This window comes from Hevea brasiliensis, chromosome 17, assembly GCF_030052815.1.
Source record: "Hevea brasiliensis isolate MT/VB/25A 57/8 chromosome 17, ASM3005281v1, whole genome shotgun sequence".
In the NCBI taxonomy this organism is placed as follows: domain Eukaryota; kingdom Viridiplantae; phylum Streptophyta; class Magnoliopsida; order Malpighiales; family Euphorbiaceae; genus Hevea; species Hevea brasiliensis.
In genome coordinates, this window is record NC_079509.1 from 52,731,768 (window position 1) to 52,759,260 (window position 27,493).

General features: G+C 31.8%; 2 protein-coding genes across 2 annotated transcripts; one reads left to right on the forward strand and one right to left on the reverse strand.

The window, feature by feature from the left end:
* Nucleotides 1-739: 739 nt before the first annotated feature.
* Nucleotides 740-12,519, forward strand: LOC110664983 (putative glucose-6-phosphate 1-epimerase). The gene is made up of 8 exons (XM_021824910.2): nt 740-1,040; nt 3,058-3,132; nt 5,231-5,287; nt 5,371-5,531; nt 5,673-5,813; nt 9,676-9,778; nt 9,898-9,997; nt 12,106-12,519. Exons 1-8 carry the CDS (start codon nt 942-944, stop codon nt 12,318-12,320), a joined length of 951 nt encoding a protein of 316 aa, XP_021680602.2. The 5' UTR covers nt 740-941; the 3' UTR covers nt 12,321-12,519.
* Nucleotides 12,520-13,340: 821 nt separating this feature from the next.
* Nucleotides 13,341-26,066, reverse strand: LOC110664984 (NADPH:adrenodoxin oxidoreductase, mitochondrial). Its single transcript, XM_021824911.2, has 14 exons — nt 25,496-26,066; nt 19,417-19,546; nt 19,220-19,324; nt 18,707-18,820; nt 18,541-18,594; nt 18,272-18,388; nt 17,780-17,889; nt 17,615-17,688; nt 17,100-17,161; nt 15,395-15,587; nt 14,960-15,020; nt 14,525-14,592; nt 13,943-14,088; nt 13,341-13,862 (listed from the first exon to the last, which is right to left on the reverse strand). The coding sequence occupies exons 2-14, from the start codon at nt 19,525-19,527 to the stop codon at nt 13,629-13,631; spliced, it is 1,449 nt and encodes a 482-aa protein (XP_021680603.2). The 5' UTR covers nt 19,528-19,546; nt 25,496-26,066; the 3' UTR covers nt 13,341-13,628.
* Between the last annotated feature and the right edge of the window lie 1,427 nt (nt 26,067-27,493).

Genomic DNA, 27,493 nt, shown 5'->3' on the forward strand with positions numbered 1-27,493 from the left:
ATTCCTAGTGATTTTAGGGGAATTTTTCATGATTTATTGATTTTATCTCAAGAACTTCATATTTTTAGTTTTTATTTTATTCATAGAAAATGGATTAGGGCCGACTGCTCATTCCATTGCTCAACGAATGCTTCATAATGACTTTTTTGTTATAATCTTTTGGAGAAAACCAACTTTATATATATATATATATTTTTTTTTCTTAAGGCTTAATATATTAATTTTGTAATCTTTCGGTATCCCACGTCAGTTGTATAGTGTATGTGCGCAGGATTTATATTAAATGAAAGATCTTGATAAAATTATTATTGTTTTACCAAGATGTCAAGTCTTATTCTTAAATTTCGTGTGCGTGTATTCTGCCTAAAAATAAAAAAAAATAAGCTTCGTGAAGGGTAAGTGCGACATCATAATTGAGATCCGTACTTATATAGACATGCCCAGAAGCTAATAATTCGGGATTTCACATTAATAATTACGGAATACGTGTGCATAGAATTTATATGAAATGAAGTGTCTTGATAAATTACAATATAAAATTTTATAAAAATAAAAATATATATATATTAGCTTTTTTACAAATATATATATATATATATATATATATATATATATATATATATATATACGCCTATCGTTTTGACTTTTGGGAAACTTTTGAAAAAAAAGGACATGTCTACTTTTGTCCTTTTCTGTAATTAATTAATTATTTAATTAAAATATGTAAATCCCAAAAAAAGCCGTGTCAGCACTGTGCTCCGAAAAAGCAAATATTAAAATAAAATCGAAATTTCAGGAACGCAGTAATTAATGAATTAAGTCCCAAAATCAACACCGGGACTGTGATTTGCGTACTTTGCACAGATTTGTATGGTAATTTTGTTCTGTGACAAGAAGAAGAAGAAGAAGCAGTAGCTTCAGGCTGAGGCACTGTGCTAATAATGGCTATGGGCAGCGATATGGTACCGGTCGAGCTCTGTAAAGGCATCAATGGTCTCGACAAAATCGTTCTCCGCGAGTCAGGCGGCAGTTCTGCTGAGGTAATTTCTCGATGACGCGTTGTTACCTTATTCTCACTTCCCTGATTTTGGATTTCTATGTTGTAACTCCTTTTGCTTTTTAATCTACTTCCTATTATGAATATACTCAGATCAGATCTTTTGATGGAATTGTATTTAGTTATTGTATACTCTGTGTCTGAATGCATGAAAGAATTCCATCGGTTTTTTTTTTCTTTTCTTTTTGTGCAATCTTATATGGAATGTGTGTATGACAGTGTTTGCAATGTAATTTTCCAGAAGTTTTTGTATAGAGAGATATACTACAAGTGGATTGTTTTGTCAATAGAGGGTTTGTGCAGACTGAAATCGTGGGCTAAATATAAGTTCCTAGTTCTGATCAGTTTAAGGTGTTTGCTCGTTGAATATTATTTCTTACCTATTTAAAAGGTGCCAAGTTTCGTTATTTGTCAGTTGTCATTTGTTTCTGATAAACCCAATTCTAATAATTGAAATTTAACAATGAAATTTTCTATAGATGGAATTAAGTGGCAACTCTACTGGATTTGCATTACCCATAAGCAAAATGTAACATGAATGCACACACCCACATACAAGCCTATTTACGCATATGATTTAGATCAATGCATGTGGAGAAGGATTCAGATGGATAGGGGTTATTTGTTCATAAGTAACTTGCCTAGTGAGTATGAGTTCATGGAATTTAACTATTGTTAAAACCTACAGCTGTATGGGGATCCTTTGAATGTTCTTTAGAATGAGGAAACTGAATTGACTTTCTGCCAATCCTTATAGGAAAATCATGGTATGGCCATTATTTAAAGGGATTTTAGCTTGCCATTATTTAATAGATTTTTAAAACTGTAACTGTAAAGGCCGTTACGGCAAATATATAATGGCCATTACTGATTGTTAAGTAAGTGCAGTTATTTTTCCAACTGAGAATCTTTGAATTATTTTTATTTTTATTTTTTTAAAATGTAGTAGAGGAACTTTTTTTTTTTTTTAGGTCGAAGACTATCTTGGCTCATTCATTTTAGCTCCTTGTCATTTTCTCTCTAGGCAGCTAAACTATTTTCTCTCAACTCTCTCTCAAATTTCTCCCCCAACTATACACTCATTGTGATGGTAATAAGGTTAATTATTCACCATCTACTTAGTCATTTTGGTTTTAAATTGATTAATATTAATAATGTATAAGAATGATGGATTTATATCCTTATGTGATATGCTTATGCTTATTATTTAGTTCTATATCTTAGTTTTAATTATATTTTTTAATATTTATGCATTTCATGAACTTTTGCAAAATTTTCAACAGGCCGTTCTTGTTACGTCAGCGCGACTGTGACCGGGAACACGGCCGCAACCGCGATTTAAAACCATCCTATGAATAAAAGAAAAAAAAAATTAAATTTGATTTTTGCGTTCTGTCACTTCTGTTGGACCATTGAATTGTGGTTATTATGGTACCTTAGCGCAAAGTGACGAGTTGAAGAAGTTATGACTTTTAAGCATATTTTAACTTAATTGAATTTTATTATTTTAAATGAATGATTCTTTTTGTCATGGACGTTGAGTATGCATTAATTTCTGATTTTCTCTTTTAGCACTGCTAAAGTACAGGGTGATTATTATGGATTTTGGATAATCATGAATTTTTGTTGTTCTACAACGTACTCAATGGTTAAATTTCCTTAGATGTTTCAAATAACAAAGGTGGACTGTTTGCTGCACAATGGATATTAGGAATGTGATTAGGGCAAATTTTTATTCATGATCATGTAAGGAAAATCAGGGAAACTTGATTTAGGTCATTTTTTGTGTAAATTATCTGAGAAAATTGAAGAAACTTTGCTGAGCTTGGTTAGCATTTAATGCCATGAATTTTAATATTATGTCCTTCTATTTTACCGTCTTATCTAATTTTTTTTTTTTTTTTACATATTTATAAGGCTGAAAATCATAAGAATATTCTTGTACTCCATGTAAAATAGTTATTTTGTACTTCTTATTAACTTACCTTTTGTTTCTCCAGGTATACTTGTATGGGGGCCAAGTTACATCTTGGAAAAATGACCATGGGGAGGAGTTACTTTTTGTTAGCAGTAAGGTGTAATGTGATAATATAATTATTCCTGCTTTTCATAATGATGTGCAGTTTTACAGTTTTGGGATGTCATTGAAGTTTTGATACCCTTTCTATAATCTATAGTAATATCCCCCACCAAAACTTCAGTTACATGTAAAGAAGAGATTTAATTTTCTTTTTTAATGCATGTGAATGCACTTATTGCATGTTTCTAAACTACTGTGTTTATACTAACAAGTAAGATCTAGAAATAGTGTAACTGTCTTTGTTTCACTTGTCGATGCATTGGGAAAAACAATCCTTTGCTGGTAGTAAAGGTTCTATGCATACTTTAATTCAAGAAGTCTTCTAAAATTTTCAGCAAATCCACTCTATCTATTCAGTTGGCTCTGATACCTGAAAGCCTGTTTATTTAGGCATCATTTGTAGTTTATAGGTGATTCTAGTGCTTATGTGTCTCATAAAGGTTATCTACAAGTAATCACAATATACAAGTACCAATTATGAGGTTTTGGTTCATGTCCGTGCACAATATTCTCACTGGCAGTTCTTCCAACTGGTGTTCTACATTGTGGTTAGTGGTTACCATCAGCTTTTGTGTGCAACAAATTAGTAAGAGAGACATGAGTAGATGTGAGAATATCTGCATGTAGTTTTTACCCTGAAAGGTACTGAGGATCAGCTGTGTAAGGAATTGTCATTCTATGCAAACTCATACGTACTTAAATACAGCTCTGTTGAAAATGAGCAATTTTATTTGCAACATTTTGAAGTCACCTAGACAATTGATTGTGAAAATTTTTAATTTGTCTGTGAAAATCTGGTTTCCTGATTCTTAATCAATAAAAGAGTTTAATGCTCATGGTTGGTGATGTCTTCAGTTATAATCATGTGGTGCTCCCCAACCTCCCTTTCTTGAGAGGTTTTTGTTGGGCTGAATTTTTCCATTCTTCTTGGTATTAGTAGATTATGTCGTATATGATTGTTTTTAAAATGAGTTGTTTAATTGGTTGGTCTGCTGATATATTAATTGTGTTATTGTTGAGATTTTTGCGCTTTGATGTTCTATTTGAATTATTTCCTCGTTATTTTGACATGAAGTTAAAACAATCACATGACTACCATTTCGTAACAACCATCGTGACATGGGCCTGTCATTAACTCAAATCCTTAACATCCAATGTTGTTAGATGCACATGGACACACATATTTGTGTAAGGTGAAAGGAGGATTCAATAATCTTATCCAAATTGTGCACTTTTACCATGGCAAGTTAATATTTATGAAATGAATGAAATATAAAAGATCTCTCTCTCTCTCTCTCTCCACCCCCCCCCCCCCCCTTTCTCTCTCTCTCCTTCCCCTTTACATTTCTAAGAAAGAATTTGGAGATTGAGATATGTGTCTTTTCTTTTTCATATCATGTTAAATGCTTTTCATTTGAACCTATTAAGTACTTGTTTGGCATTGTGTTTTGGAGCATAGAAGATGCTTTTCGGAAAAAAACACCCTTTTAGATGTTGCTAGTAAAAGTAGATGTTGTTAGTAAAAGCAGTTTGAAACTGATGTTTAACTAAAAAAGGTTCTTATGGCTAAAAAGTGTCAAATTTAATTTAATAAAGGCTTTAATAGCTTGCAACTAACATATCTATGGTGGTGCTTTTTTGAACAGCAGCTTGAACAACAATCTAAACATCACCAAATTCTCTCTCTCTCTCTCTCTCTCTCTCTCTCTAGTGCACGGATGAGGATAAAGTTATATGTATTTCATGCTTTTGTTGATGTTGGTGTCATAGTTCTTTTGCTTCTAGGCCATAGATGATCAGATAGGGCCAACAGTACTTATTGGCATCTTTCCTTCTTAGTTCTTGCCTTTTTTATTTGTATTTCTTCATTTGGGTTTGGTGAACCTTGCTGTAATGATAAGGTTGGCCATTAAGGAGTTGCATGTTCAAACTTTAGAAACAGCTTTCTTGTAATGCACAAGAAGGTTGCACGTTTCTGGCCCTACCTTGATGAAGCCTTGTGTACCAAGACACCATCTTTTCTACTTTATATCTAAGTCTACTTTTGTTTTCCCAAATAAACACAATTTGACTTTGTTGAATGTATTGTGCAGGCTATATTTAAACCTCCAAAGGCAATTCGTGGAGGTATTCCGATATGCTTTCCTCAAGTATGTACTTATTCCTTGATCTTCCTTCTTGCTTGTTTTGATCAAGTTCATCTTTCTGAAGAGAACTTGTTCTATATATGCAGTTTGCGAGTCATGGTGGTCTTGAGTCGCATGGCTTTGCAAGGAATAGAATTTGGAGCATTGACTCTGACCCACCTTCTTTTCCAACAGTTTCTTCTAGTAAGGTTTTTATTGATTTGATCCTTAAGCCCACTGAAGAAGATATGAAGATCTGGCCTCACAGGTGAAGTACCTTAGATCTTTTATATCTTCCATCTCCTTATATATGATTATAGCTTATTGAAATCTTCATATTGATTTTTCTCTGGGATGAACTTGCATAACAATCTTTTGCTAAATCATCTCACCCTCTCTCCTTTTTTAGTTTTGAATTCCGTTTGAGGGTAGCTTTGGGACCTGGTGGAGATTTGATGCTGACATCTCGCATCAGGAATACCAGTGCTGATGGAAAGCCATTTTCATTCACATTTGCATATCACACTTATTTCTCTGTTTCAGACATCAGGTAAAAAATTAACTTGGTTTATGCTATTTTGGCTGTATGTAATTTTTTCAGTTTTAATATTATTGTTATATTGTTTCCACATGCATGATACAAACATAATTTTCTCTCATGTAGGGTTCACAATTATTCTTACCATTAGTGTGTCAGGTTTATGTTGTTGATTCTTCTAACTATTTAAGGCAGAGCTAACCTATAGAGACCTTTCATAGTAGTGTCAAAAGATTCTTTTTGGTAATGTGTAAACTTTAAATCCGTGATCTGAAAATCTCTTAGTGGTTACGAGGGTAAATTACAACTTGACCCCTAAGGTTTTGGCAAAAATAATAACTAAATCCATGTATTTTCAGTTTGAAATTATAATGTTCCTGAGCTTTGATTTCGTTTACAACTTAGTCCTTTTGTCTAAGTTCCATCAATTTGCTGTTAATGGAGTAGGAAATGAAAAAAAATAGCCTCATTCTCTCCCTATTCTTTTCACCTCTATCTATGTGCGTATTTTCCCTTTTCCAATCTCTCTCTCTCTTTCGCCCAAAATCTCTATCTGCTCTCTCTCTCTCTCTCTCTCTCTCTCTCTCTCTCACACACACACACACACACACACACACACACACACACCTCTTCCCTCCATCTCTCACACACACCCAAAATCACAACTGTCATGCCCAGGAACCTAAAATTGTAACCAAAAACACTGCAAGCTAACACCTTCTTCATGTCCCAAGATCAAACATCTCAAACCCACAATAATCAATTTCACAAATCCACAAAAATCAAGCAAAGAAATTTTAGATATACCTAGCTTTGATTTAAAAAAAAAATCCCAGTAGTAAAATTACTCAACCCAATAGAAGTTTCAATCAATCTCACCAATTCAATTCAATCGAATTTCACCATCTCCAAGATGCTAGAGAAGAAGTCAAAGGAAGGCAATGGCCGCGGGGGCCCACCGGGGGGGGGGGGGGGGGGGGGGTGTGGGGGCCGTGAGGGAATGCTTGATGTGTGATAGGGGGGAGGTGGGTGGGGTACAGCGGATTAATGTATTGGGTTGGCAATTTTTTTTTAGGGTTGCTTTTTTTGTTTTGGTTTTGGGGGGGGGGGGGGGGGGGGGGGGTGCGGGGTTGTTTTGTGGTGTTGGGGGGTGTTGCAGGAGAGGGTAGGTGATGTTGGGTTTTGTGAGTGTGACGGGAGGGGAGAGGGTTGGGCAAAGATGAGCAAGCATGTTTCACTGTTTTTTTATTTCTTTTCTTTTTGGTCAATGGGTAGTCTTGGAATTTTGATTATTATTATTATTATTATTATTTACTAACAGTAAATTCATTGAATTTTTAATGGGAGGACCATATTGTTGCCAGAATCAAAATTGGAGGACTTAATTATTTCAAATTGAAAATAAAATTTTTAGTTATTTACCCTAAATTTAATTTGCTTTTGAGAAGTTCATGGAATCTGAAACTGCTGTGACATTACTCTTGTTTTTTTCTGGCAATAAGAAATTTTGGTTCTGACATGTGAAGCTTTTGAATTTAAAGAATGTTCCTTGATTGCTCAGTTGCTTTTAAGAATGAATACTTGTTATATCCTTGTGCTTGTTTTTGCTTGCTATTATGTAATGCAAATCATATTCCCCCAAGATTGAAAAGTAGTAATTTAATATCCAAGTTGACTTTGCCTAATCTGTTGAGAGGGTCTTATAATCTAGTATTGGTTATCATTGATTGAAATGCTTATCCCTCTTCAAAGACAACTTCTGATGCATTAGCGTACAACTCACTCATGGTCAGGTTCATCTGCTAGAGCTGTATTAGCTCTTGCAGAAAGCAGTTCATGATTACTTGCTTGGGACAATGGTTGTTTTTCTATGGGGATACAAGTAGGGGTGAGCAAAAGAAACCATGAAATCAAAAAATTAAACCGAAAATTTTGGTTAACTAGTCCATTTCATTCAGTTTTGATTCATTATATTTAATAATTTCAATTTGATTTCTGTCCTCATAATTCAAACTACACAATTAACTGAAACCAAACTGATAGCATATGTATAAAATAAATTTTTTATGTAATTAATCTTCACTTCATTTGAAGAGTGAAATATTAATTGAATTATTGAACACCTTATAGCATGTTTAAGTGAGCTGGTACAACACCTCATTTGTTTCCAATATGGGATAAGAGGAAAAAAAAATCCTTTTTCTTTTTATTCTTTTGGAATAAATTTAAAATTGGCCATGAATATTCTTAAAAACATAAATATCCATAGAAGTAATGAAGAATAAAATTAAAATCAACAACAATAAGCCATCAATTATCATCATTTCTCTTGATTTTGAGCTCGTGGAATTGGATGTTGAATTGCCCAAGTATCTGTTCTAGTTACTCTAAAACCTATAGTCTTGAGTCTCCAAAGACCAATTATTGGAAACGTAATAGATTTGAAATGTCAACATTGACCAATAACGGAGGGATTATTGATAACACTCAGATTTTGTGTGATGTCAGCATCAAGAGGTGTGTGTTGTCATGTTGTGATAATAGGGGAGTGAAGCCATGTAATATAAGGTGTATCAGACTTGCTGCACCCAGAAAAGGCCAGCCAACTCACTGTTGTGGTTGAAGAGCTTTGGTAGGGGCACCATTTTAACTTCATTCCTAAGAGGTGCAGTGTCCATTGTTGGAGAAGAGTTTAGTACCCCTCTGGTTTACCTTGTTTTTAAAAAAAAAAAAAATGAATAGAATGATACAAACACCGTCAAAATTAATTGAGATGTAAGGTCAAATCATGTCAAATTGTCAATATAAAAATGGGCTACTTGTTACAATGGAGGGAAAGTTATCAAGACCCTTTATATCCTTATGTACAAAGAGGAAGTATGAGTTTATTGTGAAAGATTTATCGCGTAAAGTTGAGGATACTTAATGATGTGCCGAAATGTCTCAGATGCGACAAGTAAAAAGGAAATAACAGATATTATTGCTTTGAAATCTGTTACTTCATGGAAAATTAAAATTGAGCTTGAGGGGAATCTATTTGGAATTGAGATCTGATTGAGGCATAACATCAAATTCTTAGTACAGTTGTAGTGTATTGTAGTGCTCTATTGTTTATAAATACTGTAGTAGTACATTTGTGTACTAGAGTATTTCTTGTAATTAGGGATTTTTATTTCGTTTTAAGTCTTTATTTTGTTATTTTGAACTGTTTAGACTTATTTTGGGAGTTAGAATTTACTTTTGATTATGATTTTAGGGATGACTATATTAAAATTATGTTTATGGCAATTGCCATCCACATATAGTGTTGACTTGAGAGTAATGCTATCTGAATAAGTTTTATGTATTTGCATCTTGTTTGGATATATTTTTCTTTTGTTTAATGGTTTCCTTATTAGAAATTTATGCTTTCGTGGCGTATGAAAGAAATCTCCTAATACTGCAATGATCCAACTTGTACCTGATGATAGATTCACAATAAAACTCTCTCATCTTTTCCCCCTTTTCAAATCCTTCAACCCTTGATCTAGGTGGCCTAGATGATGTTCATGTGTGCTGCTAACCACTGAGACATCAAAACTCACCTATCAGATTTGAAATAAAAATCTGAAAATTATATTAAAAATTTAAACATTTCCAGTCCATTACTATTAAGTTAATATTTGGTTTCCTAACTAATGAATCTATCAGTTGTTCACAAATGTTTGGCGCACGCTGTTATAGATCTTTATTTCTGCATTTTTTACTGTACTGCTATTCTAATGGTCAAAACCATTCATAGTTCTTGTTTAATTGTGGTCAGATATTTTGGGTAGTTGCCTTAGTATTTGTGGGTTTGAATGGTTTTAGATTAGCTTAGTTGTTTATTTTGCAGTGAAGTTCGGGTTGAAGGCTTAGAGACACTGGATTATCTTGACAACCTACAGAATAAGGAGCGTTTCACTGAGCAAGGGGATGCTATAACTTTTGAATCAGAAGTTAGTCAAGGATTCTAGCGTTTTCTATTTCAAGGGAAAAAATAAGGATTCTATTGTTTCCCTTTTTACTTATGGTAATCTGGTTGTGATGTTTAACATATGCTTTTAACATCATATAGATAGACAAGATATACGTCAGCACTCCTACAAAGATAGCAATTCTGGATCATGAAAAGAAGAGAACATTTGTTTTACGCAAAGATGGACTTCCAGATGCTGGTGAGATTGATACTTCTCTATGTTCTTTTTATTTGCATAAGAGTGATCTTGTTTTGAGAAGGGATAACGACAATGGAAGTCTTAAAAGTAGACCTGTTTTTACAATTAAGTCCTAAAAGTAAAATATTTTACAATCAAGTCCTAATTCTTTTAAAGTCACTCATTGCTTATCTGTTAGTCAACTCCAAATTTCATTAGTTAACGCTAAAGATTCTCCATTTTTACAATTTAGTTCTATTTTTCCAATTTAGTTCTAAAACTTCAAAAAAATTACATTATTTTCTTTTCTTTTTCTGTTTTTGCATTTTCTTCTTCAACTTTACTTTCAAACTTATGAAACCATATAAAAAGATAATAACTTTAAAATTAACAATATATATATATATATATATATATATATATATATATATATATATATATATATATATATATATATATATATATTTCATTTGTGAAACAATAAATTAAAATATTTCAACAACTAATTCCTAAATATCTTTTTATATGATTTTATATTTTGATTTTATTGTTTCAATGTTATGGAATCATATATAAAAAGATGATGTACAAAATACTTTTAGAACTAAACAGTTGAAATATTATGATTTATCATTTCAGGAAAGAGAGTATCATTTAAAAAATAACAAGGTAAATTACAATTTAGTTTCTAAGGTTTGACAAAATTTAAAACTTAGTTTTTGTATTTTCAAAACTAAGCAATTTAGTCTCTAAAATTTGGCAAATCCTAAAATTTAGTCCCTACTTCCAATTTTTCATCCAATTGACCATTAATTTTAAAAAAAAAAATGACTAAAAGCCCTTAACTCTATATATTTTCTAACTGAAACGATTTAGTCCCTAAGGTTTTGTATTATAAACAATGTTGCCCCTTGATTTAAACTTTATAAACAAAATAGTCATTTAATTTAAACTATTTTTTATAATACAAAATCTCAGGGACTAAATTATTTAAGTTGGAAAATATATGAAGTTAAGGGCAAATAGTCACTCGATTTAAATTTTATAAACAAAATAGTCCTTTGATTTAAATATTTTGTTTATAATACAAAACCTCAGGAACTAAATTGTTTAAGTTGGAAAATATATAAAGTTAAGGGCATTTTAGTTATTTTTGGCATAATTAACAATAAATTGGATAGAGGGACTAAATTGTAGGTTTTGTCAAATCTTAGAGGGTAAATTGTTTGGTTTTAAAAATACCGGGATTAAGTTGTAGGTTTTACCAAACCTTAGGGAATAAATTATAGTTTATACAAAATAATATTTTGTTGATTTTAAACCTAAAAGAAAAATAGAAGAAGCCAATACATAAAAAGAAAGGATAAGTGTAATTTTTTAAAAGTTTTAGGACTAAAATATTTAAAAAAAAAAAGGGTAAAATCTTTAGGACTGAAATATTACTTATATCAGTCATTGCGTGTACAACCTGTGTACCTTTCCCTGATAAGGATAACATTTGACCCTACCATTCATATGAAATTGAAATCAAACTTTTATGAATCAGCTTGTTATATTTTGCAATTAGCATAAGCAGAATAACTAGTATTGTTAATGTTTTATCATTTTGTTTTTCCCATGCAATAGATATGATCTGTAAGAACTACACTGTGAAGGCAAAATTCCCAGATTCACTTAGTCCAGTATGATGGATGCTGCCTAATTATTTCACTTGCTTGCTATTACTACTGTCAGCCACTAGTTAAACAAGACTTCATATGCTATGTACAATAGAAACTAGATGCAATATTGCCATGACTAATCAGTTCGTTCCTTGGATCTACTTTATTGAAATTTAAAACAAACGACATTTAATCAGTAATGGAGGGATTACTGTCTCTCTTGGTTCTCTGAATGTTTGTTTACATTGCGAAACTGGAGTGCTTATTAAAGTAGATCTAATGACTTTAAGTCCTTTTAGAGAATTAGTATATAGAAAGATGAATGCTTTATAAGAAGTGGGATCAATCTTGGGGAACAAAGTGACTTGCATTTCTAAACTGAGCCATAAATTTCTTCTCTAACGTCTTTAGTTTAGAAGCACTACAATTTGTTGATTGTTGTCGTTTTTCCCCCTCTCTTTCATGCAGTGGTCTGGAATCCATGGGATAAGAAGGCCAAGGCTATGGCTGATTTTGGAGATGATGAATACAAGCATATGTTGTGTGTGGAAGCTGCTGCTGTTGAAAAGCCTATTACATTAAAACCTGGTGAAGAGTGGAGAGGAAGACTTGAACTTTCTGCTGTTCCTTCCAGTTACTGTAGTGGCCAACTTGATCCTCAGAAGGTTCTTCTGAGCAGCTAAGAAATGCACTATTTTGGTCTGCATTTCTGTAAGTTTAAATTAAGTGCTATAAATATTTGGTTCTTCTATTTCAATATTGGAATTTCACTTCTTTGTTGAGGTATCATGTATGCTTTGCTTGAGAAGATGTTGTAAGATTGAACATTGTAATTTTGATACAGCAATATTGTGAAAAGAAATGGTTCCTTTTTTATGTTCATGGTAAGGTTAGTTCATGGATGGTATTGTTGAAGGAGCAATATGGACATTTGCAATTTTAAATTTAATAATGTAATTTTCTACACAAGCAAAGCAATCTAATATCTAATATAATTTGAGTATGTTATTTTTTTTTTAGATTTTCACTTTTTTTTAGTTCATTTAATTTTGATTAAACTTTGAATTTAAGACTCATAATTTCGGAGACCATTTTAATATTATTGAGCTAAAATTAATTAGTTAGATTCACAGTTGGATAAACAAGACAATTGACGCTGAGAGATGGATTGATGCTTATTGAAATAATGCAATTTGATACAAAATTTTGAAGTTATCTATCATATATATCACACGGATTTGAGCATTCAATATATATCAAAAGAAAGATGCACTGCTATTCAAAGATTTTCATTGCAAAAATAGAAGACAATTTTTAAGGTCAAGCCAAGTTACAGTCATTAATAGTATAAAAAATTAATTTTAATTTGATATTTTATATTATAGGAGGAATTTTACTATAAATTTGGTATGATTATTTACAAATAAAAATTTCTCCTTACTGTAAAAAAAAAAAAAGGATTTTTCCATTGGGAGATTGTGGTAAGAAGAGAAGGCAATTGTACTTTTAGAGATGTCCAGAATATGACAATTGTTGACTAAGCTATTTTTAATCAATATTTGTTTATATTAATAATGAGGTTGTGTCGCTAGAATTGTTTATATTAATCATACTCATCTTCCACCTCAAAACTAGAGTATGATTTCCACAATCATTAACCTCACAGTTACTGATAGGGCATAAATCCAATTAGAAGGCTAGAGTGGATTAAATGATTCCTTCTTGGTGTAAAAAAAAACAGATATAATTGTTTCAACAAGTTAAGGAGAATTATTTTCCCTATGAGAAACAAAATTATTATTCTCAATATAATACTGCAAAGAATAGGACTGACAATTGAAATCAAATATAACTTACTTTTTATCTTATGCAGTTATAAAAATGAACTCTAACAAAAAGCTTTAGTTCAATAGTTCTGGAGCTGTCTCTGAAACTGTGAGGTCTTGAGGCAATTGTGTATATAGAAAAAGAACTTTGAAGAGGGACTCATATCATTCTGTGCCAACTTTCAGCAAGTCCTCCCATGTGGTTAATTTTTCTCTAGGCTTGTTTCTCAGACTCCCAAGTCTCCTCTCCTCAGAATCTATCTTTTCCCATCCGCTGAATGGAACAATTCTAACATTTCTATCATCAAGTAACTGAAGGAGTCCCTCTCTGCCAGGCTTTGGTAAACTAGTCACGGCTGCAAGCGTTCCTTGTTCAAGGTCTTGTGATATGCTGGCAACCTATTATGTCATTTTTTCAATCACCATTCTGCTAATGAAAAGTTAGGTTTTCAAATATACAACATCCAACAGAAACTTACAGTTTCTTTGGCACAATAGAGGTTTGTAGCAATAATTCCAGTTGGTCCTCTCTTCAACCACCCGCACACATACAAGCCCTTTTCAAGCAATGTTTGATCTCCCAAAGCATCAGTAAGAACTCGACCGCTGGCATTTGGGACCACACCTGGGAAAGAAGCCATGTGATTAACAGTGAGTATTAAGCTTATGCAGTGCAGTACACTCAGAACAATGAGCGAGAGAGGTGTCTTCCAGATGGTTTTGATGGATACTGAAGGCTTAATCAGTACACATGCAAATGCCCTCCACATATCTATGAACTTGAAAACATAGAATTGGATGCATAGAATCATAACGGTAAAGTGAACAGCATAGTTCTTATTTTCTAGTGTTGAAAGTTTCTTCTCAAACTTTGTGTCCACGATGAGTTGAATTCTTTGTCCAGCAACTTCGGAAGAAATCACAAGGTTGGTTTGAAGAACATTTCAGACAAAATATAGCTTCAAATGCATTTTTGGAGACATTAAACTGCAACTTATAAGAAGAAAAATGCAGAAATTCCTAATGCTGTGGCAGACAGAACACCCGCATTTTCTAATTACCTTTCTGATGATCAAAGGGTAAACCATCAACTGGTACTGATTTGTAGCCAATGCTCTTTAGCACCATCCTACACACAGAGTAGAGTAGAACAATGAAATCAATAGAGCATCCCAGAAAATTAGTTTCACAACAGAACTAACTCAAAATTGTCCAGTTACACAGTTAATTTTTCCAACTCACATTAGGCTTCATTTGTGAAACAAAACTAACTGTAAATTATAATCCCAATTCCTTTTTTTTTGGAAGAGAAGGGGGAGGGGGTTATTCTGTTTGTAGAGATCACATCTCCCATGGTCCTTATGATACAATATGATGTGGATTGAAACTAGTCAATAATAAATCAAGAAATGGAACCACAGACAGCAATATTGAAAAAGTCAACTGATTTTGGTAAAATATATAATTAATCCAAACTAGGCATGCCAAAAATTTACCCACAGTCGAGGTCCTCAAATTTTCCAGTACCTACGGCAACCTGTTTTCCAGGGCCAACACCTGCAGTATCATACAAAGTGAGTGAGGTACTAGCATTTTGAAACCAAACTAAATATGAGTCTAGCCATTTTGTTGTGATTCCTCATAACACTTAAAACAAGCCCATCAATTTTACAGAACAAGAATTAGGTTTTCCAAAAAGAATAGAAAAACAATAAAAAAAGTTTTCTGGATTTCAACAGTTGATATAGTTGCTTCATTATCATTTTAATTATTATGATGTTGAATCAGAAAATAAGTTTGTGCATAAAATGCTATGTCAGAGAAGTTTGGTCACAGCATAGTTTGTTACAGAACACCAAAATCCAACAATTAGAAGTGAAGAAACCTAAATGAACCTAATCCATCAGAAGTATTCATAGAGAGAAAAGCACCTTTAAGCACAGTCTTCTCAAAGTGCACACCGGCAACATGGCCAGTTCCTGAATCCAAAAAACAAGCAGGTTTTCGGAAGAAAACAAAGTGAAGTTCTCCTTGCCCAGAACTGGAATGGGAATTTCCTGAGGTGGCAGCCTTAGAGAGCAACTCATAAACCCTCCTCTGAATTCGATTGTTTTTCAACACTTCCTTTGTTAAAAAAACAAAAAAAATGAAACAGGAAAACATCAATACAAGATACTAAAAATGGAAAAATGTAAACAGAAGACTAAAGATAGAAGATGGCTATTTAGAGCCCGTTTGGGATTGAGGAGTAGACCTGCTTTTTGGAAAAGAAGCATTTTAAATTCTATCAGAAAGAGTGGTTTGAAATTGTTTAACTATTCTAGAGTTATTATGACTAAAATATTTCAAATTTAACTTAAAAACAATTATTGATGGGTTTTAATTAACACATTCAAAGTGATTTCTCAGTAGCAATGCAAACAGCAAGGTCAAATATACCCCCAATCAAGTTGTTGTCTACCTGCCTGCCTGGTATTGTTGAAGTACACCAAGTATTAATCAACCAACATATATAGCTTTGCTTATCATTTTCCTCAACAAAGCTTCAACATTTCTTCCATCATAATTGGATTTATCAATTACATATTAAGCAAAATGGGTGACACACATCCACCTGAGAGGCCCCCAGTTCATTTAAGCAATTTCAGACTTTTTTTAATACTGGTTAAATAGTTAATTGGTTAAGCAAATTTATCAATTTTACCAGTTCAGTTAATCGATTTCTAGTTAGGAAGCCCATTTTTCAGTTCAAACTATTGAACCAAATCAGACTACTGAATTATACAGTTTATTTTGGTTTGGTTTTAAAAGTTTCCAAATTTTTTTTAACACAGTTTGATTTAATTCATTAAAAAATAAAACTTGAACTGTATAAACTTTTTTAATATATGATCAAATTATTTATTTATACCATTTGTCTTATCATATATTATAATGAAATATAATTAAATACACAGTATATTCTATAAATATTTTATTTCATTTATGTGGACATGCATTAATTTTTAATTTAGAAAAATTATATCATTAATAGTAATACATTAAGAATGCCTGTCAACCCCCGACTGCAAGAGGTCACAATTCAAACCTTACTAACTCCTCTCCCCTTTAACAATTTCCAATATTCCAAACATAAAACTACATTAAGACCTACATCAACGCAAATAAATAGCCCTCCTTTGAAACTCGAGACAAAGTAACAGACAGTAAGTGGAGCAAAATTTTAAACCTACCCTTTAGTTTAGGCATGCCTGAGGAGCCTAAACTAAGGCCTTTCACATTTATATTGGTGTTTCAGTACCTCATTTAAATTGCCTTGCATGCATACTTCTAAGAACAGACATCAAATTCTCAATTAGCCTTGATAACCTTTGACTATACTGTATGATGGATGAGTCAAAAGATCTCCTATAAAATTTCGATGCATTTTGATAAATATAATGAAGAAATAAAGGGATTTTCTATTGTTCACAATCGTCTCAACTGGAAGGGTCAATTTTAGATTGCAGCAAAGTTGTATAAATCAGGGAAAAATTACCAAAATGAACTCATCAACCCAATAATCTTTAATATCTAATCCATAAAATATATATATTATGTCCCCTAACTGAACGAGGTGCTTGAGTTGACACATACCTCATCTTCAGAGCTTTTTAATAAGTCAACCTCCTTGATGTGAATATACAAATCTTTAATGCCTGCAATAGAATTGCATTGGAAGTGATGTTCTGAAAGTAATAAAAGACAAAACCAAAACCTGACTAACAAATAAAGTCAAATTAAAAAAAAAAAAAAGAAACAATAAATACGTATAACAAGACAATAAAGAGGTAAATACCATTCAAATGCAATACAATGCCTGCTAATTTAAACACCATGAAAGCAATGAAACTACTTGCATGTGTTTAGATCAGTGGATTCAGAAATTGGTGCTAGTAGGGGGTTATTAACATGCATTCATTCGTTCCCTCCCCCCTTTTTCTTTCCTTTTGAGTGTTTGTGTGCATAAATGATTGATGTTTTGGGTAAAATGATCCTTTCACGAGTTAAACAACACAAATTGAGTACCCTTTTAAACATCCATGAAACATAACACAACAATTTATTAATGCGATTGATAGAGGTAAACATAACAAGATGCTAAGAACTACCAAGAACTTCACGCAGCTCTTTTGCAGTACAAGCTGCTTGGACTGGGCCACGTCTTCCAACTAGATAAACTTTCCTGAGATACATTCACACCGTTAAATGTGTGTAACTCTTGCAAGGTAGCAATAGATGTATCTAGTCAATATCAGATGTTAAAGAAAACAAACCGTATAGAGCTTTGATTGAGAGCAGCCAAAGCATGGCTAGCAATATCAGTTGTTGCCAATTCTGTTGTCGGTCGTAAAAGGATGCGAGCAACATCAAGAGCTACATTTCCCTGAGAAATAAGTGAAGTTGATTGTTACTTTCAAGTTTCATACATATTTGGTCATTACATCCTTTGATAAGTGTTGCATTCCATGATAGCTCAGGCACAACAAGAAAAAAGAGAACTTGGTAAATTCTTAGAATTCTAAAATTCTCATCTATTACATATGTGAAACTAACATAGAAACTTGGCATTAACACCTTGTACAATGAGACACATTTTCCATTTGAATAAATCAATAACATTATAATAGTACAATCTAACACTAAGTAACATAATTCAATCTGTTATAAATTAAATTAAAATATCATTAGTCTTGACATTACCCAAAATTCATGAATAATGATAATATTCTTAACCTAGTTTCACACCAATAAAAAAATGAATAAACCTGGCCCAGAATAATAGCTGTATCAGTGCTCTTCAAATCAGGATTCAGGTTTTTGCCATCTGGGTGGCCATTATACCACCAAACAAATTCTCTAGCTGAGTGTATCCCTGACAAATCCTACAAAAAACATGCACATAGATAATCACCACATAGTCAGATGCATCAGTCATTGACGCTACACTCAATCTCAGTAATGGCAATGAATATATAGAGCATCTAAAAACTTCTAAAACAAGGAAAAAAACAAATTTTACTTTTATGATACATACTTCTCCTGGAATGCCAAGGTCTCTATCACTTTCAGCACCGTAGGCAAGTACAACCTGTTTGATTGCATTTTTTAAGAGTTAGCCCACCAAATAAGCAGACAAAACAAACATGTAATTACAAAGCACTTTATTCAGCAAAATAGGCTAATAGATCAGAAAAACTTACCACATGATACAGCTCACGAAGCTCAGCCAGAGAAATGGACGAGCCAAGAGTGACATTTCCAAAGAATGAGCACCGTTCATGTTGCACAACCCTTGTAAATTGGTTTATCACAATCTGTTGCAGGTTTTCTGGTAAACTAAGCTTAAATAAGGGAATTATTTAATCTAATAAAAAACAAATAGAAATTTATAAAAAGCCTGGAACTTTTAACATAAATGAAAATGCCAAACTATCACAATGTCTCACATAGCACTCCTAAAAATGCAAGGCAGCAACATTAAACTCCTAATGATTCAATATGACCTCAAAGTGTTATCATAAAAATTATAACAATTTGAACTCTTAATATTCCACTTTTTACCTTCACACTTGTTTTGAGACCAAAAAATAAACAAGCTAGCTTTTAATGGGATATCACTGCCCCACAAATTCTGTACGTCTAACCAATAAATTTTGGAAACTTAGACAAGGCATCAGAGGAAAATCTCCAGCTGTAACAAAGAGAAATCACACCTTTGTTTCAGGATGATCAGGTGCAACACCAGAGCGTACTAATCCAAATGGTGTCAGCAATCGATCTATGATATCAACTTCTGCTCCTTGGTGAGCCTTCAACATCTGATATTGCAATTTAATCACAACCAATCATATCAACCAAACACATGCCTGACTAATTTAGCCCAACATTATCATATTGTTTAAAGCATTACTTTTTCAGCAGTGTAAAAGCCAGCTGGTCCGCTACCAACTACGCAAACGCGTAGAGGATGAGAAGAGATATTTGAGAAGCTTCTTGACAACCACGTCCTTGCTGGATACATTGCTACTTCTTCCCTTTTCCTGAAAATAATTTTTCCAATAAAATTGAGCAGAAATTGAAGTTCGAATAATTTTTTATTCAAACTTTGCAAAACTTGCACAGATTCAGAATTAAACTAAACATTAAACCTACAAGAAAATGAGCGGTAAAGCAGCTGAAATGAATAGAAAACCACCAGAATCCTTCCAGTCGATTAAGTACAGCAAAGTGGAAAATCTGGAGCAATAGTTAGTTAGACATTGCTTGCTATAGTGAGGCAATTAAATGTAGACCAAACATACACCCAACAACCATGAAACCACCAAATTCAGAATAAAAAAATAAGCACAAAATCACAATCCAGATACGTAAAATTACTTTATGGAAAAACTATTAGAAGAAACAGGTAAGAAAAAGGACAAATTTTAACTGGGAAGCTAACCTCACCCACGCTGCACAGTGACACGATTTGGACAAGGGAGAGGCGTATGCAGCCATTTAGGGTGGCTACCCTCTTTCAATTCAATTACAAACGGCCACAGTAATAGCTGCAAATAGGCGAACGATGGCAATGGAGACGGCTACGATGAGGGAAAACAGCAATGGTGAAGAAAGCGACAGCAATGGCTTAAAGTGGCGAAAGAAAGCGACAGCAAAGGTGAACGACAATGGCAGTGAACCAGCGGTGGCTTTGACGTGGTGCTACAATTGGAGGGCAGGGGAATCATGTAAAAGGTGGGTTTGGTTAATTGATATCTATATTTTATAAAGTAATTACTTCAAAAAAAATATTAAATTAATAAAAAAATATAATATTTTAAAATGCAATATAATATTTTTTACAAATTTATTCGAAAATAAAAAAAATATTATTATATAGTGATATTTTTATATAAATTAATTATTTCAATAAAATATTAAATTAAAAATAGTAACATTTTATAAAAATATAAAAAAAGATTGATATATTTTTTTATAAATAATATAATAAGATTATTTTAAACTAAAAATAATTATATTAGATTTCTTATTATTAAAAACAGATAATTCAATTTATTGTTATTAATTTAACACAACTCCTAATTATATTAATTTACAAAAATATTATATTTACATATTTTTTGAATATTATGATTTTTTATTAATTTAATATATTTTCTATTAATTAATTACCTTATAAAAAATATCACTTTATAAAAAATATATATGTAATAAAATATAAAGAGTGAAGTTTAAATTATTTCTGTGACGCAAATAATTATACTTTATTATTTTAAATAAATCAATTGTAGACATTATTATAAAATAAAGTCACATCATATTTTCTTTTTCTTTATATTTGATTGAATGATATTAGATTTAACTTTAATTCATATAAAATGATATAGTACAAATAGTAACCTGCCATTCTCTTTTTTTTTTTTTTTTGGTGGGGGGGGGGGTGCGGAGGTGGTGTGAGGGTAGGAGAGGGGTGATTAGGGGAAAAAGAATGAAATAGAAAAGAAATAAAGATTAAAAGATAAGGAAAAATGGCAACAAAACAAGCACAACTCTCTTCTCTTTAGAAACTCCTCCTTCTCCTCCATTCTTTTCATCATTTTTCCATTCATCTTTTCATTTTCTCCTTTAGATCTCCTCTTTGGGCGATCACTGATACCGATAAGTTTCTCACTGGTGGCTGCTTGCTACCCCAAGATCCATATATCTCCTCAAATCTATAACCATTAGAAACACATCTGAGATTCTCTCAATATTGGAATCCTACCCTCCCCATTACTGAAGTCTTATTTTCTCACCCTTAGCAGGGTTTTGTTTGTTCCTCGTTGTATTTAATGGACTTTTTAGCAATTCAAGATACAGCATGGATCGTTGAATCCTTTTGGTTAGAGACTTTAGATTTTCAAATACAAGTAATGATTTCTATCAATGAAGCCTAATAGTACAGTCATAATTTGGGTTAGATTTCTTCATGAAAGCTGTTGATCTATATCTCAGCTTGTTGCTGGTAGAATTTCAGGTCAATTGGACCTTTATACACTGAGTTATGGCCAAATGACCAAACACTGTTCATTTGGTCATTTTGCCCAGGCAGAATGCAGGTCACCCGGATTAGGGCAATCTTTTGATCAACTTAGTTTGGTTTTCTGGGCATGGTTTTTTCACTAAAGTTGTGCCATTATGTGTCTAGTTTCATGTCCAATTAGCCTTGCACCAATTGAAGCCCTACAATTCCAGTTATTGCTGCCCAAACCTGCTGGACTCATGCCCAGTCCTGCAGGTCACCAAGGGCAGCCACACCAAACTCCAATCCCACTACACAATTCACTTCATTTTTTATTTAAACAGAACCAAATGGTCACTAATTGACCATTAAAACCTACTTCCATCATCACATGATAAAAGTCTCATTTTTCACCCCAAACCCTAACTCAAACATCACAAACCATGCATTATCATTACATTTCAACAATTCACTTAAGAGATACACATTAAGGGCAGCCATACTAGCATCTTAGCTCCATAAAACTCATCACAAGCATACCCCAACCAAGGCTGCCGAAATTTTGGGATGTCATACAAATGATATTCAATAATTTTTCTTTGTAATTTACACTCATTCAAAGTCCCTAAACATAAATTTAAGGTGAAATCCAAGGTTAGGCCACAAACCTCTATGGAGTGAGATTTCCCACTTGCTAGAATTCTTGTTTTTCTTTTCTTTTTGCTCCCAAAAGACTCACCAAGATGCAAGAACACTTTTTTGTGTTAGGAATATAGGGTTTAGTGGGGTGAGAGCTAGGGAAATCAAGCTTTTAAAAGCTTGAAAATGGGTGGCTATGGAGGGAAGGTGACGGCAAGGAAGAAGAAGAAGAGAAGGTTCTGATTTTTTTTTTTTCATTTTTCAGCTCATTTAGTCTCTTTTATATAAGTTTATGTCATGTGTCAACATTGGATTGGTTGGGAGAGTTTTAATGACAATATGATGATGTCATAATTCTATTTTCTTTCATTTTCTCTCCATTTCTTGTATATTTAATTTCAATTAAATTTTTAACAACATTTTAGTGATTTCAATTCTTCTGTGACCCACAGAGGTAGCAAGTTTTTGAAAAGGCAATGTTACATAAGGTTTATTTGATCGTCCAAAATGAAAATGGAGTAATTACTATCTAAAAAATTATTCTCTTCTACCCAAATCATATCTGAGCAAAAGTTTCTAATTGTCTATATTTATATTTTTTTTCTCTTATGAGAAGGTCATGTTATACTTATATTAGATACTTATTAATAAATTGCCAAATTTTGTCTCAAAAAAAAAAGAAAGAAAAATGAAAAAAAATAAAGAGAAACTATATTTTTAATTTGTCTCCAAATGCCACTTTTTATTTTCTTCAATTTTAGAAGGAAAATGAAGGGAAATAAGAGAATGTTTAGTTTGGCTTACAAATCAATCAAGCTTACTTGTAAGTAGAAAGTCATAAGTAGATTAGTATTTATTTTGGCTTATATATATATATATAGTTAAAATAAGTCAAAATCGTAAGTAAGGTGGCTACTCTACTTATTTAAAAACTTCTATTTGACCAAATAAAGGGCTATATAATCCTAATAATTTTTAAAAATAATCACTCATTATTACTAATTAAATTCCTCCCTCATCCAAATTGAGACTCCAATTCTTGAAGAGAAGTCATTTAGTTCCTAGAGATTTTGACGAGCTGTGGGACTCCCAGTCCACCCTTCACTAATCCCATCATCAATGTTCAAATAATAGTGGGTTTTATGTGTGAAATGAGCATTTTATTTGATATGACAATCACGACGAAATGTAAGAATATAAATGCGTACATATCACATATATTTACCAGATATAAAATGTAAGTAACGCTTGAAGAATACACTTCTATTAATAAAATTGAGTTAATACAGGTCTAGATTTTTTACTCCTTTCAATTAGGACTTCAATTTAAAATAAATGTGTTAATTAATACTGTTAATTAATACTTAAAAAGTTCAATTCATTAGTGGGGATTCCCACTCAACAAATCAAAGTCTCATCATTGCATAATTAACAATTAATCCTAACCCGTATTAATTCAATTTAATATATTAAGTGAATTAAAATAAACACAAATATGCATACACTTTATTATTCACAAATTTGCCGAAAATTCGACAAACTCTCCCCCTAAAAACTGAATGTTTTCCAATTATCAAAATACTCAACCTGCATAATAATTATTATCCTAACTTGCACATTTATTCACACATCTTCCTCAACTCAAACATCACACATAAAAGCAATGAATAAAATTAGGTTTACTAAAAGAGGTTCTAAGTTCCAATTAAAGTCTCAATTTCAGTGAAGTAATAAAAACAAATGAATTTATACTTGTTTAAGAGTGTTTGATTCCCATTGCAACTAGGAAATTATTTTACTCATTTACTTTATTTATTCATTGAATTATTCCGAACACCAGGAGCAACTGCTTAAAGGCAGCCCTTTGGATCACTAAAAGGAAACGCGTTTAAATATGGTAGAAGGGTTTTTGGAGGAAAAAGATGGTTCAATAGGGGGACTATTGAAAAGCCAAGTTTTGAAATGATTTTCACAAAATGAGGGTGGTTCAAGGGGGACTCTCCTTCAAACCACTGAAATTACATATAGACTAAAATTTTAAAAGAGATTGAAGTGGTTCAAAGGGAACTGCCCTTTAAACATTAAAATCGTATTTCTTAAATTTAAAAAAGGATGGAAGTGGTTCAAGGGGGACTCCCCTTCGAACCATTAAAAAACATATTTTTGAATTCAAAAGAATAGAGGTGGCTCAAGGCAAGGGAGAGTCCCCTCTGAAACATTAAAAGTCGCATTTTTGAATTTAAAAGAATAGAGGTGGTTCACAGGTGACTCCCTCACGAACCATTAAAAATCATATTTTTGAATTCAAAAAGAATAGAGTTGGTTTAAGGGTGACTCCCCTTCGACCCATTAAAAATCGTATTTTGGAATTTAAAAAGAATAGAGGTGGTTCAAATGGGACTCCCCTCGAATCACCAAAATGACTTTTAATGCTTTATTTTATTCATTTATTTATTTATTATTAAAATTTTTTTAAAAAAAGTTTTGGTGAAGTGAATATGGATAGCCTTGAGAAGCATAGTAGCAAGAAGGTGTTCTAAGCAGGCTTTCAAACAAAGCAGTATCTACTTGAAACTGATAGTAGTTTTAACAAATTAATTAAAAAAGTTGTTTAAAAAAAAGGAAGAAGAAGAAGTCGCCTACACAGGATATAATTTGAATCAGCTAAAAACCATGTTTGCAGAGTATCATTAAATCAAGAAAAAGCCATTCCAACTAATAATGAAATATAAACAGCTTAGAATTAATGAATCCAACAATGAATCTGACGGACAAGGCAACATCGCAGTTCACAAAACTTGATTCAAACTGACTGAACTATCATACTAGAACAAAATCAGTGTAATAAAACACATTTGGACATACAAATTCACAAGGAACAATAATAAACAAAGTCATACCAAAGTTTATTACAATATAGATCATGAACTATACCCAAATGAAACCCTATAGGTGACTACGCAGATGGAAGTGAAGGTGACGCAGAGCATTAATGAATCTGAATTTCTAACGTTATTAATCTCATTAGGAACCAAGCACTCAACTTCAAAGTTAAAAAAGTACACACTTATGAAAAGCAAAGCTTCATCCTCACGCCAACAATGACAAACTCAATGTATTTTTCGGTGTAACAAAGTTCAAGACACATAGAAATCAATAGAGAATCATCAAAACATGGATTTACGGGGATGAAATAAGACCCATTTTCATCTTTATCACAGAAGCATAACCAAAGAATCATGAGAATTCATCTAGATGACATTCTGAAAATAGTAAATTGACAACCAAAACAGGAACATCAGCTCAAAATACAAACTTACAAGAAATAACACCAGGATTGAGGCTTTACCCACGCCACAACAGACGACTTGGAATAGAGAAAGTAGAGGCGTTGCAGATAGAGAGAACTCTGGTGTAAGCTGTGGAAAATGGCGTGAAGCTGGAACTAGCGGCGTGACTCTGTAACTATGGCACTGGCGAGGGTAGCACGGTGGTGCTACGGGGTCCAATGGTGTGCGGGTGGTTAATTTGGGACCAAGGATGGGTCTTGACAGGGGTGAACCTTCAAAGTAATGGGTTAAACGTGTTGCGTCGTGACCGAAAGGGCTGGGGGAGAAGGGCGCGATCTGCTAAAGGTGGGAGGTCGAGATGGTGGCGTTCAGCTAGGTGGTGGGTCTACGTTGATGGAGATTTGACCGAAAATTCGCTGAGAGCTGCTGGGATTTCTCTTGCTTCAAGCTCTACACTCGCTGGTCTAGAGGCAGCGCTATGTGATTGAATGGGTGGTAATTTCAGGAGATGAAGGGAGATGGACCGGTGAAGGAGGAATTGTAGTGGTGTCGGGCTCTGTAGAGAGGGAGGGAGGAGCTTTTGTGGGTAAGGGGAAGTAGGTCTGTTTAAGGGGAAATGTGGAAGGGAAGGTCTAGGCGGTGTCGTTTTTGTTTGAGGTTTGTTTTTTTTGGTAAGACGGCAAGAAAAAGAATCTCGTTGCTGTAGTTTTTCTTTTTCATTAGTTATTTTTAATTTTTTATTTAAATTAATTTATAAAATTTAATTTAATCTAAAAATTTTAAAAATTAAAAAATTAAATTTCTTACTTTTTTTAGATTTACAGTAAAAGAAATTAAGAAATTTAACATAAAAATTAAGAAATTAAATTTATTAATTTTTTTATTTTAATCAATAAATTAATAAATTTAGATTATAAATTTTAATTTTTAAATAAATCTAATTTAAATAAAAATTTTTGAATTAATTTAAATAAAAATTTTAAATATATAAAATTAAATTTTTCCGATAAGTATGTAGTAAAATTGAATATTATATATATATTTTTTTCATCTTTCTTTCTCTATTTGCCTCAAACGGAGCATGTTTTACAATGAAAAAATGAGAAAAAAAAACATTTTGCAATGAAAAAAATGGAGAAAAAAATAAAAAGAGATAAAAAAATTTAATTGTTTTATTAGAAGGAAAAAAAAATAAAAGAAAAAAAAATTAAAATCTTGTTTATTTTGACTATTAGATATATAATTAATAAGTTGATAATTAATTGTAATTAATATATTCTAAAAATTTGATGAAATTATATATAATTATTATTATTAATATATAAAATACTTAATAAAATAACTAATAACAGTGTATAATTTATTTTAGATAATTTATATTGTTAGTTTGTTTTTAATTGGCTTTGTTTATACTTCGTTTTTTTAACCAATATATTAATTTTACCAATTCATCTATATTAGTTATTAAAAAGTAAATTTTATTTTGTAAAAAATAAAGTTATTATAGAAATTTATTTATTTTATCATTAAAATAGACGTATAATTATTAATTTATTTATAGCATATCATATTTTATTATTGATAATAATAAATAAAAATTAAAAAATAAAGAAAATATAATTATAAAATAATATAATATTTAATATATTTATTTTTAAATTATAAATAAATTTAGTAAATAAATGTATTTATATTTAAATATGGTGTGGTAATTTAAATTTTTTCAATATCTTTAATAAAATAACTAAATATAATAATAATAAGTTTAAAATAAAATTTTAATTTTAATAAAATAATGTTATTATAATTTTTAAAATAGTTACTCGCACGCCTTGAAACAAGGCACCGTCACTTTAATTACTAGAAAGAGTGGGATTCAAAAATTAAGATTAAATATTATTTTTATAAATTTTAATATTAAAAAAATATAATTATTAAATTAATTTTTAAATATTAATATTTAATTTTTAAAAAATATATAAATATTAGTAAAATAAAAAATTAATTAATTTTCTTTTAAGTATATAAATAATATTAATAATATTTAAATTTAAAAA